This window comes from Oryctolagus cuniculus, chromosome 6 (assembly GCF_964237555.1).
Source record: "Oryctolagus cuniculus chromosome 6, mOryCun1.1, whole genome shotgun sequence".
Taxonomy (NCBI): Eukaryota; Metazoa; Chordata; class Mammalia; order Lagomorpha; family Leporidae; genus Oryctolagus; species Oryctolagus cuniculus.
Window position 1 is genome coordinate 125,480,803 of NC_091437.1, and position 16,979 is coordinate 125,497,781.

The 16,979-nt window shown below is 39.8% G+C and overlaps 1 protein-coding gene across 4 annotated transcripts in view; it reads right to left on the reverse strand.

Annotated features, from left to right (window-relative positions):
- RGS22 (regulator of G protein signaling 22) overlaps nt 1-16,979 on the reverse strand; it is a 145,281-nt gene that overhangs the window by 73,729 nt on the left and 54,573 nt on the right. For all 4 annotated transcript variants that reach the window (XM_051844670.2, XM_051844669.2, XM_051844668.2 and 1 more), the window contains 3 exons: nt 6,516-6,630; nt 4,222-4,347; nt 3,017-3,118 (listed from right to left, as the gene is read on the reverse strand). In XM_051844670.2, coding sequence (XP_051700630.2) covers nt 3,017-3,118; nt 4,222-4,347; nt 6,516-6,630 — 343 coding nt within the window. The remainder of the gene's footprint in view (nt 1-3,016; nt 3,119-4,221; nt 4,348-6,515; nt 6,631-16,979) is intronic.

Genomic DNA, 16,979 nt, shown 5'->3' on the forward strand with positions numbered 1-16,979 from the left:
GTCTCTCTCTCTCACTGTCCACTCTGCCTGTCAACAAAATTAAAAAAAAAAAAAAACATAAATCAATGTAACAGAAATTAAACAGGACTTTTTTTTAAAAAATGGAGAGACATCCCATGATAATGGATTAGAAGAATATTGTTACAATGTCCATACTATCCAAGGTGATTTACAGATTCAATACAATTCTATCAAAATACCAATGCTATTCTCCACAGAAACAGAAAAAAAAAAACTTAAAATCTGTATGGAACCACAAAAGACACCAAATAGATTAAGCAACCCTGAGTAGAAATAACAAAGTTGGAGGCATCATAATACATTACTTCAAAACATACCACAAAGCTATAGCAACCAAACAGCATGGTACTGGCATGAAAACAACACATAGACCAGTGTAGCAGAATAGAGAACAAAGAAATAAATCCTTGTATTTAGAGCTGATTATCAACAATGGCAGCAAGAACATACGTCAGAGAAAGGACAGTCTCTTTAATACATAAATGGTGCTGGAAAACTGAATATTTATATGCAAAAACAAACAACAAAAAAAATTAGACTCCCCTCTTGCATCTCTCCTCATACACAAAAATCAACTCTCAGTGGATTAAAGATTTTAAAATAAGGCCTGAAACTGAAACTATTAGAAGAAAACAGAGGAACTAGTACAGGACACTCATCTGGACAAAAAAAGAAGAAGAAAAGTTGGATGTGATCACAAATTACAGCAAAAATTAACAAATGGGATAACAAAAAAATAAAAAGGTTTTGCATAGCAAAGGAAGTGATCAGCAGATGTAGAATATCAGAAAATATTTGCAAACTATTCATCTGACACGGGATTAGTATCTAGGCTACACAAGGAACTCAAACAACTCAACTGCAGATAAACCAATAATCTGATTTGAAAATGGACAAGTGACATGAATTGACCTCTCTCAAAAGAACACACACACAAGTGGCAAACAAGTCCATGAAAAAATGCTCAATATCACTAATCAGCAGGGAATTTCAAATCAAACCTGTTATAATGGCTATTACCAAAAAGCTAACAACCAATGCTGACAAGAATGTGAAGGAAGGAGAGTTCTTCAATACTATTGGTAGGAATGTAAATTTGTACAACTGTTAGGGAAAACAGTAGATTTTCCTCAAAAACCTAGAAATTGAATTACATATAATCCAGCAATCCCACTACTGAGTGTAGCAAAGAAGGGCAAATATGGTTCACAATAAATTGTACATTTAGAGATATCCAGTAGAGAGGATTTGGAATGTCCCCAGTACAAAGAAATGATAATGTCTGAAGAATGGCTATGCCAAGTCCCTTGATCTGATCATTACACTTTGCATCCATGTATTGAAATGTCATACTGTACCTATACATATGCACAATTACTTGTCAACTAAAAATTTAAAAGAATTTAAATCAAAGTGCATTCTATGTAGAGTGGTAGATTCAAAGGTAGTTTTATTCTGGGGACACAATTAGTTTGAAAGATTTCACAGGGATGGAAGAAGGTACAAAAGACAGTAAAACCCATGAATCTTTCATTATATTACAGTGCTGTCTCACTGAAGTATGTATGTGATGTCAAAAAGCTGTAGTGTTGTCTGTGGTGGCAAGCTGGTCTCCAAATCTTAGTGCTGGTATGTGATCCCCCTGGCAAGCTGTTGTTAGAGTGAACAGCTTTTATTCCTACACTATGGTGTTAAGAGATAACTACTTCTTCCAAGCTCAAAAAGAAACTCCTCTTTTGTAAATGCATGGAAGTAGTTATTATTAACGAACATAGCCTCACTTAATTGAGCCTCTGAAGATCTTTGGAGGAGTACTCTTTGTAGTAATGAAAACAATAAAAATAACAGATGGTACTTGAGCACACAGGGGCCACAGGTTATAGAGAGGAGCACACATACAGAATCACAGGTAAAGTATTAACAGCAGAACGGTCAACTGTGTGGTCTCAGAAAGTGGTCTGGTTAATCAGAGATATAATTTTAGGATTTCATGGAGACAGATCTGGGCTCTTAGGAGCTGAGGCCTTATCCTCATGGTAAACAGCACAAAGCTCTATCGCTGATTTACAAAGCACATGAATGCCAGAGTCAGGGTGGTGGCCGTAAGAACATGCAGCAGGATGCTCTGATGTCCTGAGTAAGTTTATGAGATAATAAACGAGATGACCAAGCTAGTTTCCCCAGCACTGTTCAGGGGGAGGTCCTCTGGAGTGGGGTTATTCTGGATTCTAAGAATCATTTAAGTCATCAACAGATAGAGAAGTGATAAGCAGTTTTCTAGGCTTGGAGACTTCTCTCCATAAAAGATCAGAAGAACTTAAGAATAAAGAACTGGAAAGATAAGTCAGCTCAAGTCATAATTCTGTTCCCTCTCCTTCCTCCCCCAGAACAGGCCTCTCCATCTCCCTTTGCAGAGTATCCTCTGTTTCCCTCCTCTGTTTTATTTCCTTCCTCCTCTATTTGGCTTCGGGGTGGTCTTGAAACCTTCCTTCCCCACCCTGAGTGCCTGTCCCACAAGGCTACACTGGGCCTGCATCACAACACCCTTTCCTGCCCCTGAGACAGGTGAGCAGTCTCCTGTATCCAACAGCTGAGGTCTGCAGGCAGCTCAGAGAACACTGGTCACTGCCACCGCTTCCAATCATTTCAATGATTTACTACGAGTCTCCTCTCAGGGCTCTTTGAAAACACTCAGAACCAACCCCAAAAGGTATAAATTCAAAACAAAGATGAGATGTTCATTATTGGAAAAACAAGTAGTTGGCAGCAAAGCAAAATAAAGCAAACCAAATAAAATAGATAAAACTGGAGACCCACAGTCAGATCATAAAACAATATTCTGCTGACATTTAAATAAAGAAATCCCATGGCAACAATGTAACAGATGCCTTTTTTTGCCTGCAATCCCAGATTTCTCTTGTTTGGGGCTGGACACAAATTTCATTTCTCTTTGTACTTACAGCTTCACATGGAACCAACATTATTTACTACTTACTTGTGCTTGCTTGCATACTTTTAAAGGGTGAAGTGTTTCTTGGTAGAAAAGCTGATGATAAGCCTGTAGGTCAAACCAAAAGTACACACTGTTCTTCCATAACTGCAGATGGGAAAAGTACATAAATTATTACCACCCAGTTATTAAAGCTCTACAAAGCTTTAATTTCAAATAAATAATTGTTTAGCTCCTTACTGTTACCATAAATCAGGTTCAGTTAAGATGGTTTTAATCTTCTATCACAAACTGGCAATATACAAAATGTGCATTAGTATTATCACTAGCACACTATATTTTTGCATGTAATTTTGCTTTTTCTCTCATATGACTAGTCACTTAAACAGTAAGTATTCTAGTTAATGGCCAAAGACTTACCATATATTTTTGGCATGAAACCAAAATCTGAAAGTATTCTGATATATGTAAGGGCAAATGTATACCACAGCAGAATTATTACTCTAATAATTGAGCCAATTAATATTTTTCATCTGTGCAAAATGAAAACTGATTTTTTAAAAACAAGATAATTTTGGCATTCTTTATTGTAATCTGCAATGGATAGAATTAAAAATTAAAGAATCAACAGATATTAACTCTGAATTTAAAAAATATTACATTGAAATAAATTTATCTGAAAATAAACCATTGTTAGTAATACAAATCAATCCTTTTCTGTATTTTATTTTTCTTAGTAATTTTACTAGGATGGAAAACTAAAGAGAATTATAATTGAGATGCTTAGATTTTTACTAAGTATTGATATAAATTTTCTTAGCAGGTATGGAAATTTAAATACCAAATATTATTTGGGTACTGAATTGTTTCAATATTTTTTAAAGATTTATTTATTTTACTTGAAAGCAGTTACAAAGATAGAGAGTGAAAAAGAAAAAGAGAGAGAGAGAGAATATCAGTCTTCCATCCTCTGGATCACTCCACAAATGGCTGCAAAAGGCCGGGACTGGGTGGGCTAAGTCAAAGCCAGGAGCCAGGAATCCATCCTGGTCTTCCACCTTGGTACAGGGACCCAAGCACTTGGGCACATTAGCTGGGAGCCTGATCAGAAGTGAAGTGGAGCAGCCGGGACTTAAACTAGCGCCCATATGGGACGCCAGCATCAGCAGCAGTAGCCACTGAGCCACAATGCCAGCCTCCACCACTTAATTTAAATAAAGAAAAATTACATGTAAAGAATTATTTTCTACCTTGTTCCCTGAATGCTCGCAAAATTTAGTAAAAAAGAATCCAGCTCTATTTTCTACATACAAAGATTGCAACAAATTTTCCATGTCAAATCCTCCTAAGGCACCAACATCTGAGGTGGCTTTAACCTAGGGAACAAAACAGAAGTCCATTATCTACCGGAAAACACTGTAATTTTTTTAGTGGCATGGCACAACATGGCTTCACAGATTCTGCCAGACTATCATTTTCTCACTAGTTTATTTTGGTTTTGTCCTACAAATGCAATTATTAATGCAATATGCTTGCATCTGTCATGTAAGTTCATTTATGAAGCCCAATTATAGCAGAATTCTTTTAATTATAAACCAATCTGATCTCAAGCCTAATACTGAAGCAACTTCCCAACCTCAATTATTTTCATGTTTCAGACAGAGTGATACCACTTTAGGAGTCTTCCAAATCACAGTTGGTGGCCTCCTTCCTACATATTTACTGTTATTTTAGCCTTGAGGTGCTGCTATGACAGCTACAAGAGGGTTATAAAAAGAATGCTCTCCAAGGCCTCTCAGTGCTGCTCATTAACTGTCCTTAGGGGGGCTCCTCCCTGGACAGTCTCACCCCATGCAGGTCATGGCCTGTGGAGAGTAAACGGCAGTATAAGTTCTCATAAAACAGCTGTTTATGGCTTCTCTGCCAACAATGCTGGCAGCCCTAATATCTTTCTTGAAACACAGAGAGCCGGCTATTTCTGCAAGCACAGGAGTGGCCCCAGAATAGGAACCGGTATCTGCTATTCACATGCGTATCTTGCTATTTGTTTTGTATAACTCAGAATAGGAACCCGTATCTGCTATTCACATGCGTATCTTGCTATTTGTTTTGTATAACTCAGAATAGGAAACGGTATCTGCTATTCACATGCGTATCTTGCTATTTGTTTTGTATAACTCAGAGTTCCTTGCGATCTGACCCAAGTATAATGTGAACAATTTGGAGTGTAAGTAAGCTTCCAGCTTTTTCCCTGTCATACTGTCTCTCTGCCTTCCTCTTTATCTGATTGATAAACAAATTGAGGCGAGAACTTAATGTTTTTATGATGTTTAACTATAAGCATTCCAAACCAAAAAAAAAAGAAAAAACACATTATTTTAGTAAGAACAAAATCCTAATTAGAAGAAAATGAAATATTTGCTTAGAACAATACAGTTAGACAAAATTATAGCTAAATGTTCAGATTTGCCTTACACTGCTGCAGTTTCTACCTAAATGATACAATCCTTGGTGAATATGAAATTTTTACCTAGAATTGACACATTAAATCCACATCAACAGGGTAACCACCCTCTGGAAATACCGTGCTTTTTAAAAATCCTATACTTCTGAGCCCAAACCCCTCCACTCTAAAGGCAGGATGCAGCCCCGTGTCTGTGTCCCTTAGCCCATGGTATTCCCGCCTTCCTTTTATCAAAAGGAATTCACTAAATTGAGGGAGTGGTCCAGCTGGCCTGACAAGGTTCCAATCAATGGACTCAAGTAATTTGCTTGTCCAGTAGATAGATGCAAAACTTGAGGTCAGTACTGTCTGGAAGTGTTTGTTTAGGGAACTCCAAGACTGGGGCAGAATGTGACTGCCACCTGCACATAACTCTCAGAGCAAGTGAAGCCCACCTGGCCCTCATAAATTCCCTCAACAGCAGGTATCACTGACCAATCAAAGGAGGGTCATGAGCACCACTAATGAACCAGGATCTTGGACACCAGCTGATCACACACCTTGCAACCCCGATTTCAATCTAAAAGAACCTTCACCCCTAACTACTAACTACTCGGGGAGCCTGGGAATTAAGCAGGCTGGGAATTAAACCTGGGAATGAGCTGCCTGGCTCCTTGTCCTGCACTTTGCAATACATACCTTCTTCCACTACCCCATGCCAGTGATTGATTTCTGTGCATTAGGTGAGTGCACCTGGTACAGGGATTCTATGACAACACCTTCAACTAGTTTGGAGTATTGTCTGGCAACAACATCAAATATCACTTTTACCACATTAAGACACTAGAGGATCTTATTTTGTGTCTGAGGTCTCATCATACCCAAAGTGGGACACAGTTTCAGTAATCAATGCAGTATACAGCAGCCACCATACAATAAAAGAAAACTAAAGGGAAAATTTTGTGTAAATATCCTTTTGCGAGGAAAAATAAAATGTGTTACTTAGTAAATATTAAGGTAAATCAATAAAAATTCTCTAAAATCAGGGAAAATTGGTCAGTGAAACTAGGAACCAGGTTCTCCAGTTCTTAAAATACTTACCTTTTGTTCTTCTGTGTAAGTGTATCTTCTATCCAGCTGGGGCTTCAGACATTCAGAAATGTCAGTAAAAGATGTTAAACGAACAACTTTGCTGTTTTTTGAGACGGGCTTTGACCTAAATTATAGGGATGAGAACTTTCTGATCAACAAGTAAATTCTGAGTACTTTGCTATACGCAGCACACCTGAGGAGAGCTTCTGAGCAAAGCGAGGGGATCCGAAGTGAACACCACACACACCCGCTCCAGCCCTGGAGACAGGTCTGAGAAAACGAGGCCTCGCTACGCAGAAAGACAATCCTCAGAATCACTGCTCATTGAATGAGATAGAGTGTATGTGACAGGCCAGCGCCGCGGCTCACTAGGCTAATCCTCCGCCTGCGGCACCAGCACCCCGGGTTCTAGTCCCGGTCGGGGTGCCGGATTCTGTCCCGGTTGCCCCTCTTCCAGGCCAGCTCTCTGCTGTGGCCTGGGAGTGCAGTGGAGGATGGCCCAAGTGCTTGGGCCCTGCACCCCATGGGAGACCAGGAGAAACACCTGGCTCCTGCCTTTGGATCAGCGCAGTGCGCCGGCCACAGCTCGCCAGCCGTGGCGGCCACTGGAGGGTGAACCAACGGAAAAGGAAGACCTTTCTCTCTCTTTGTCTCTCTCTCTCTCTGTCCACTCTGCCTGTCAAAAAAAAAAAAAGAGTGTATGTGATAGACAATAAAATTACTGGAATGGATAATAAATACTATGGGAGTGTTAGAATGAGAAGTCTTGTTGAGTTGTATTAGCGGGAAAAAGAAATGAGTTTCCTTCTGAAAAATTAGTAGGATATATATTCTGTGTATGTATCTTTGTGTGCAGGAGGTTATTTTTTAGATAAGGAGAATAGTGAGAAACAAATGAAGATAGGTAGGAAAGTCCTTGCTTAAAAATGCAGCAGAATTAATGGGCTCAAAGCATGAAGACACTAACAGTTAAGAGCACACTAAATACCGTATATCATAGATTATGCTAAATGCAACTTCTAATATTTAATTCTCACAAGAAGTGGGATTCCTAAGGGATTATAAGGGTATTCTGGGGTGAGCTAATAAAAGATTTTGAACTAGTGACTCTAGACATTATCTTTTTACATTGTCCTATCCCACTCCTTCCACACCCTACTGCAATTATTGCAAATCTTATTTTCCAGTGCCATAAAACATGCCTGCTCTACCTCAACAACACACTTCCACTCCAGTCCATGAGCAGGTCGCCCTGCAAATTCTCCCCCAACAAAATGCAGGAACAACATCTTGAGTTGCCACTACACCCATGCAGCAGACATGGTTCGTTGGCTGACCCAACACCCATTCCCAAGGTCATGCTTCTATATCCAGCATGACTGAGTTTCTGAAGCTAAACATTCACTTTCCAAGACTCCCTTGCAGAGAAGGGGTAACCATGTGATTCAGCTGTGACTAATGAGATATAAAATGAAATTTGCTGGGGAGTTCCTAAGAAGTGTGTTGTGCTGACAAAACGGTCAGGGTTCATGGAAACTGTGATTCTCCCTTCTTTCTGACTTGAAAGCCTGCACCACTGATCATGAAGGAAGGCCCAGGCTCCAAAACTTTTGATTCACTGAACCAATACTGGCAGTTGTCTGCCCTCAGATTTCCTGGTAGGTCAGAAAAATAAGCTCAATACAACTAAGCCATGGCTAGTCAGGTTTATTATTTGCAGCTGAAAGCATTCTTAAATAATCAATGAACATTTTCACCCACATCCATCATTTTTTCTTTCTATCTTGTCTCAGAAAGAGGAGCCCTACCTCCAGGCCACGGTTAATCCCAATCCCTTAGTTCTTTAATCCTTCCCCCATTCCCTTTTGGAAATGGAGCACTTCTTTCTTTCTCAGGTGTCTTCAACTTCTCCATTTCCACTGGGTTCTAGTCTGTGTGTATCAATGGATCAAATCTCCTCTACCTTAACAATACCTTTTCTGACGAAAACAGAAACATACCAAAATGTATGGGGTGTAGATAAAGAGGTGCTTAGATATTTGAGAGCTGTGGAAGCCAATATTAGAAAAGAAAAATATCTCAATAAAGTAACCTTCCACCTTAAAAAAAATAGAAAATGAACAAATTAAACTCAAAACAAGCTGAAGGAAAGAAACAATAAATATCAGAGTAGAAATAAATGAACCAGAAAAACAAAAGGAAAACGACTAGTGAAACCAAAAGTTGGCTCTTTGAAAAAATCAATATTGTCAAAACTTTTGTTAGACTAACCAAAAAACAAAGAGGAGTCACATCACTTGAATCACAAATAAAAAACACGTCACTACTAACTCCATAGAAATAGAAAGGATTGTGAAGGAATACCATGACTGACTGTATGCCAAGAAATAAGGTAAATGGATTACATGGACAAATTCCCTGAAAAAGAAAAACTGCCAAAAATGACTATAAAAAAACACAAAACCCGAATAGTTCCAATCAAAAGATTAAATTAATAACTTTAGATCACTGCACACAGAAAAAGCCCAAGTCCAGAATTCTTCACGGTATATTCTTACCAACACATAAAGAACTAACAGCAATTCTTCACTAATTCTTCCAAAAATTAAAAGAGGAAAGGACACTTCTCATTTATTCTATCAGGGCGTATCACTCTGTGACACTAAAGCCAAAGATATTACAAGAAAAGGAAACTATGGATCAACAGCCTTCATGAATATAGAAACAAATGCCCTCAACAAAATACTAGCAAGCTGAATCCACAGAGATTTAAAAACTATCACACACCAGAGCAAATGAGGCTTATCTCAGCAATGAAAAGGCAGTTATCATCCAAATATCAAGGAGTGCACATCACATTATGGATAAACATCAAGAGCCACATGGTCTCCTCAACAGATGCAGAAAAGGCATTTGATGAATCCAACGCACATTCATGATTTAAAAGCCAAACAAAATCCTTCCTTAACATGATGGAGAATCTAGGAAAAAACCTACAGCTCACACCACACTTAGTGTTAAAACTGGGAACAAGACAAGAAGGTCTGTACTTTTTTTTTATAGAAAGCTTTTATTTAATAAATGTAAATTTCATAAGTACAACTTTTAGATTTTACAAGTTCTCCCCCCCACCTCCAAACCGTCCCACCTCCTATTCCCTCTCCCATCCCATTCTTCATTAAGATTCATTTTTAGTTATCTTTATATAAAGATCAACTCTATACTGAGTAAAGAGTTCAACAGTTTGCACCCACACAGACACACAAAGCATAAAGTACAGTTGGAAGACTAGTTTTACTGTTAATTCTCATAGTACAGCACATTAAGGACAGAGGTCCTACATGGGGAGCAAGTGCACAGTGACTCCTGTTGTTGATTTAACAACTGACACTCTTATTTATGATGTCAGTGATCACCCAAGGTACTTGTCATGAGCTGCCAAGGCTATGGAAGCCTCTTAAGTCCACAAATTCCAACCTTATTTAGACAAGGGCCATAATCAAAGTGGAAGTTCTCTCCTTCCTTCAGAGAAAGGTACCTCAGAAGGTCTGCTCTTACCACCTCTACTCATCATTGTACTCTACGGTCTAACCACAGCAAAAGGTATCCTGATCTAAAAGAAAAATTAAAACACTCCTTCTACTCAGACTATATGTTTTTTTTTTTTTTTTGACAGGCAGAGTGGACAGTGAGAGAGAGAGACAGAGAGAAAGGTCTTCCTTTGCCATTGGTTCACCCTCCAATGGCCACCATGGCCAGTGCGCTGCAGCCGGCGCACCGCGCTGATCCAATGGCAGGAGCCAGGTGCTTATCCTGGTCTCCCATGGGGTGCAAGGCCCAAGTACTTGGGCCATCCTCCACTGCACTCCCTGGCCACAGCAGAGAGCTGGCCTGGAAAGAGGGGCAACCGGGACAGAATCCGGAACCCCGACTGGGACTAGAACCCGGGGTGCTGGTGCCGCAGGCGGAGGATTAGCCTAGTGAGCCGCGGCACCAGCTCAGACTACATGTTCTTATACAGAAAAATAAGAGATTCAGACAAAAGATTAAAATTAATTTAGTAAGACCACAGGGCATAAAATAACTATAAAAATCAATGTACGTAGGGCCTGTATTGTGGCAGAGTGGGTAAATTTACCACCTATGACGCTGGCATACCATATGGGCACCAGTTCATGTGTCAGTTGCTCCACTTCCAATTCAGCTCCCTAATAATGTGCCTAGGAAAATAATGGAAAATGGCCCAAGTGTTTGGGCTCTTGCAACCAACATGGGAGACCCAGATGAAGCTCCTGGCTCCTGGCCTCAGCAGGGCTCTACCCTGGCTATTGTGGCTATCTGGGGAGTGAACCAGTGGATTAAGATCTCTCTGGCCGGCACCGTGGCTCACTAGGCTAATCCTCTGCCTGCGGTGCCAGCATCCCAGGTTCTAGTCTCGGTTGGGGCACCAGTTCTGTCCCGGTCACTCCTCTTCCAGTCCAGCTCTCTGCTGTGGCCCGGGGGGTACAGTGGAGGATGGCCCAAGTCCTTGGGCCCTGTACTCCATGGGAGACCAGGAGGAAGTACCTGGCTCCTGGCTTTGGATCGGTGCAGCACATAGGTTGTAGTGGCCATTTAGGCGGTGGACCAATGGAAGGAAGACCTTTCTCCCTGTTTCTCTCTCTCTCACACTGTCTAACTCTGCCTGTCCTAAAAAAAAAAAAAAAAAAAAAAAAAAAAAAGATCTGTCTCTCCTTTCAAATAAATCTTTTTTAAAAAAAATCAGTGTACTTCTATACAACAATGAACAATCCAAAAATGGCATTAAGAAAACATTTCCATTTACAATAGCTTCAAAAAGAATAAAAATACTTAGGAATAACTTTAACAAAAATACTTTCCCCTAAATCAATAACTTTTAACTAAGATTCTAATTAACTCCAAATATGTATATTGAATTTTTCAAAAGGTAAACTGTGAAATACTACTCAGTAATAAAAGGCACAACTATGGATACATGCGAAAACTTAAATAGATCTCAAGAGAATTACACTGAGAGGAAAAAAGTCAGTGTCCAAGTTTGCATATTCATGATTCTATAACATCCTTGTTTTAAACTTTTACCTAACACACAATACTTGTACCTATTTGTGAGGTACAAAGTTATATTTTCATGTAAGTATACAAAGTATAATGACCTAATCAGGCAACTGGTATATCCACCATCTCAAACTTTTTTTTTTTTATTGGGCTGGGAACATTCAAAATCCTCCTTCCTGGCTGGCGCCGCGACTCAATAGGCTAATCCTCCACCTTGCGGCGCCGGCACACAGGGTTCTAGTCCCAGTCGGGGTTCCGGATTCTGTCCCGGTTGCCCCTCTTCCAGGCCAGCTCTCTGTTGTGGCCCCGGGAATGCAGTGGAGGATGGCCCAAGTGCTTGGGCCCTGCACCCCATGGGAGACCAGGATAAGCACCTGGCTCCTGCCTTCGGATCAGCGCAGTGTGCCGGACGCGGTGGCCATTGGAGGGTGAACCAACGGCAAAAGGAAGACCTTTCTCTCTGTCTCTCTCTCACTGTCCACTCTGCCTGTAAAAAAAAAAAAAAAAAAAAAAAAAAAAAAAAAAAAAAAAAAATCCTCCTTCCTAACTATTTTGAAATCCACAATTGTGGTCAACCCTCGTTACCCAACTAGAAATAGTCTCATGATGACAAAATCGGAGGAAGGGGGAGTGGGAGATGTAGCTGTGACTATGAAATGGTAGTACAATGGATCCTTGCAACAAAACTGTTTACTGTCTCAACTCTGGTGACAGTCAAATCAAAGTACAGCTGTGATGAAATGGGACAGAATTAACACACACAAACACACACACACACACAAGGGCATATAAAATGTATGAAATTTGGCAAGGAAGATGGATTGTATAAATGTCAACTTCCTGGTTCCATATTATGGTACGATTATGTAAGACATTATCACTAAGGATTCTGAATGAAGGGTATATGGCATCTCTCTTATTATTTCTTAAAACTATGTGTACCCATAATTATCTCAAAATGAAAGTGAGAAGAAGAGCAGACTATACTAATTGGTTCTTCTTCATCTCTAACATATCCTTTAAGCTACTGTCATCAGGCTTCTGATGCTTGCATTTATCTTTGTAACAGTACCACTAACTGTCACTGACCCACAATACAGAACGCTTGCTGCTATTATCTTGACTACTCTGCAACATTTAACCTCCTCCTGAAAGTCTTCCCTCGCTAGGCTTCCAGGATACCACCCTTTCCTCTCTTGGGCATCTTCCACCTCAGATGCCTCTTTCTTGTCCTCCTCTTCAGATTATTTATTCTCTGCCTTTATTGTAAAGCTTGACAACTTGGCTCTTCCCATTCTACACTACTCTCTTCCTCTCTCCCCATCATCTCATCCACATCCCCAGCTTCAACTACAAGCTAATGTGTAACGCTTTCCAGGGCCGGCACTGCAGCAGGTAGAGTTGCCGCCTGCAGTGCTGCCATCCCTAATAGGCATTGGTTCGAGTCCCGGCTGCTCCACTTCCAATCCAGCTCTCTGCTAATGGTCTGAGAAAGCAGTGAAAGATGACCCAGGTGCTTGGACCCCTACCACCCAGGTGGGAGACCCAGTTGGAGTTCCAGGCTTCTGGCTTCAGTCTGTCCCAGCTCTGGCCATTGAGGCCACCTGGGGAGTGAACCAGCAGATGGAAGACCTCTCTCTTCTGTCTCTCTCTCTCTCTTTTGGAAACTCTTTCAAATAAATAAATATTTTTTAAAAAACAGCGTAATGCTTCCCACAAACCCTTTTTATTTATAGACTTTAATCTCTCTCCTGGACTCCAGAGTTTTATTTCAATTACTTTGGACATAGAGATCTCAATGTATAGCCTAATATATTTTATATTTTTACTGACATACAATTCACATTTTCAGTACATATAATCTGTGTTGGAAAAGATGTGGAGAAATTAAACACAATGTATTTTTATCTCATCCTTCAAGAGTATCTAGTCTCTCTATTTATTCATTCAACAAATATTAAGTGAACACATACTATGTGCCAGAAACTGTATATATACCTCAGCACTTACGTAGGCAGTGTCCCAAACTGAATTAATCATCTGCTGCCTCTAATTCTACTTTACCTCCTTCTGAGGACAGCAAGTTCACAGAAAATAAAGTAAAAATCACGCTTAAACACATGAGAAAATGTTCAACTTCAGTCAAAATCAGAACTACTATCTCTAAAATCTATCTAGATAAGAAAGGTAGTACATAGTATGTTGGTGGTGATAACGGTTTAAAAAACAATAAAGAAGACACATTCTTACATGCTGCAGGAAGCATAAATTGTGACAACCCCCATGAGAAACCATTGGGTAATATCCACTAAAACTTTAAAAGCACATCAAATCTGACTCAGAAATTATATCTTTTAAGAATTTATCCTACAGAAATACACATGAGAAGACTTCAAAAAGATCATGGAGAATAGAACCAAAAGACTTTATTTTTGTGCAAAGATATTTTGATATGCATGCATAGTTTTCTCACAATGCATATTTTTCAAGAACTTTTTTTTTAAAAGATTTATTCATTTATTTGAAAGTCAGAGTTACACATAGAGAGGAGAGGCAGAGAGAGAGAGAGAGAGGTCCTCCATCCACTGGTTTACTCTCCAATTGGCTGCAACGGCTGGAGCTGCACCGATCGGAAGCCAGGAGCCAGGAGCTTCTTCCAGGTCTCCCACGTGGGTGCAGGGGCCCAAGGACTTGGGCCATCTTCTACTGCTTTCCCAGGCCATAGTAGAGAGCTGGATCGGAAGTGGAGCAGCTGGAACCGGCGCCCATATGAGATGCTGGCACTTCAGGCCAGGGTGTTAACCCGCTGCGCCACAGCGTCAGCCCCCTTTCAAGAACTTTTTAAAAATTCCCCCAAAATATATGGATTTCAAAATCATTTTGCAACAAAATAAATTTATCTTTTAATTCAATTTCCCACAAACTCTTTGAAGTACCCTCCTGTATGTATGAAATAGCAAATGTAAAATATTCACTGTAACAGCAAAAGAAAAAAAGCAAGTCATTTCATTCAATAGAACATATATATAAAATGAAAAGACAACCACCTATAAGAGGAGATAAGACAAGAAAAAGTATGAGAATCAAAACAGACTATGGTATAGCTATTGATATAGTTCATTCACTGCCAGGAAAGAAATTCTAAGATATGTTAATTTTTAATAAAAGAAAAAACCCAACCGGATACAGAATAAATGTATAGCATGCCACCATCTTTGAACTATGTGTTTATTTACAGTTTAATTTAATTTGAATGAAACGACACATAAAATTCTCAAGTTGTTATCTAGTACATAAAGAATAATTTCTAAGCAGGTCTTGTGGCGCAGCAGATTAAGTGCACAGCCTGCAATGCTGGCCTCCTATACTGATGCTGGTTCAAGTCCCAGCTGTTTCACTTCCAATCCAGCTTCCTGTTAATGTGCCTGGCAATGCAACAGAAGATATCCCAACTACTTGGGTACCTGCACACATGTAGGAGACCTTGTTGTAGTTCCAAGTTCCTGGCTTTGGCCTGGTCCAGCCTGGGCTATTACAGCCGTTTGAGGAGTGAATCAATGATTGAAAGATCCCCATCTCTTTCTCCCCTCCTCCCCATAATTCTGCCTTTCATATAATAAATAAATCTTTTTTAAAGAATAACCTGCAAATTACTTAACATGAGATTAAAAATTTCACAAGCTGAACTTAATCTTTTTATTACCCTATCTCCTACTTTTTGAATATAATATTCTATGACTCTTAGTCATAACAATATATAGTTTTAAAAATTCAAATTTTTTTCTTAACTCATATGTCTTTTCACCTAAAGTATAGAAGTAATGCCTTCTTCACAGGGACAGGGTAAGAATTAGATGATACAAGGCAAGCAAAGTGGTGAAACCATAAAGGCTATTTTTGGAAATGGAAGACAGGATAATTTGGACCAACTCTCACACAGAAGACAACAAGGTAAGTGGGAGAAATACAGACATGAACCTGCTTGAAGGCACCTGAGTACTAACAATGTAGTGAGGAATTACTGAATCATAACGCCACAGATAAACACACACATGGAGACTTCAGCACTTGAAGCTGCTGTTCCTGAGGTCTGGTGGATAAGCATGCATCTAGTAAACTTGGTGGCAAGTTTAGCAGGGTCAAGGACACAGGTAAAGGCCTGCACACCTTTGGCTGGCAAGCCCCAGGGCTGCACACCAGTACGTAGACTAGATAGAGCATGCTAGTGTACCCTAAGGGTTTACTACAAGTACACCAGTTCCCACACACACTGCAGCATAACTCTGAATCATTTTGTTGGCTCAGAAAACATCTCCGGAATTGAATTCAGATGATCTTTGATTACTACTGCTTGAGTTGTCTGAGAAAAGCAAAGCAAAAAAAAAAATCCCCTTATGGAAAAATACAATGTGAAAACTGTAATAGATCCTGCAAATAATTTCTCAAATGAAAGATATAGCATAAAACAAAAACAAGACATAAAATAGGGTAAGACAACAAGAACAAAAAACAACTAAACACAAAACAATGGAAAGTCTCACAAGAGCTCCACATTTGAAAAATATCAGATATAGACTGTAAACAACTATGATCAAGGAGATAAAATATCAGCAGGATTTCAGCAAGAACTAGAAACTATAAAATATGATGTGACATATAAACAAAGAGAAATGATAGAAATTAAAAAATACAGTGTCTAATAAAATTAAGAATTCAACATATGTGATTAACAGTAGAGTATATCTAATTAAAGAGAGATACAGTATATTAAAGATAAATGAAATAAAACTGGAGGGAAGCACAATGAGACACCACTATGGAATACAGAAGTATTAAAAAATAAATTATGTTGAACTGAAATCCCAGAATGAGAGGAAGGAATGGGACAGAAGCAACCTTAGAGGAGGTAACAGCTGAGTTTTTTTCAAAAACAGATGAAAGACATCAAAGCCACAGATATAGCAGTCCTATGCTGGCTACATAACAGGAAACCAACGCCTGAGCACATCAACCTCTAAAAAAATCCAGAATCAGAAGATGATCCCAAAGCCGCTGGAGAAGACGACATTTTTTTTTTTTTTTTTTTTTTGACAGGCAGAGTGGACAGTGAGAGAGAGAGACAGAGAGAAAGGTCTTCCTTTGCCGTTGGTTCACCCTCCAATAGCCACCGCGGCCAGCACACCGCGCTGATCCGATGGCAGGAGCCAGGTACTTCTCCTGGTCTCCCATGGGGTGCAGGGCCCAAGAACTTGGGCCATCCTCCACTGCACTCCCGGGCCACAGCAGAGAGCTGGCCTGGAAGAGGGGCAACTGGGACATAATCTGGCGCCCTGACCGGGACTAGAACCCGGTGTGCAGGCGCCACAAGGCTGAGGATTAGCCTAGTGAGCCGCG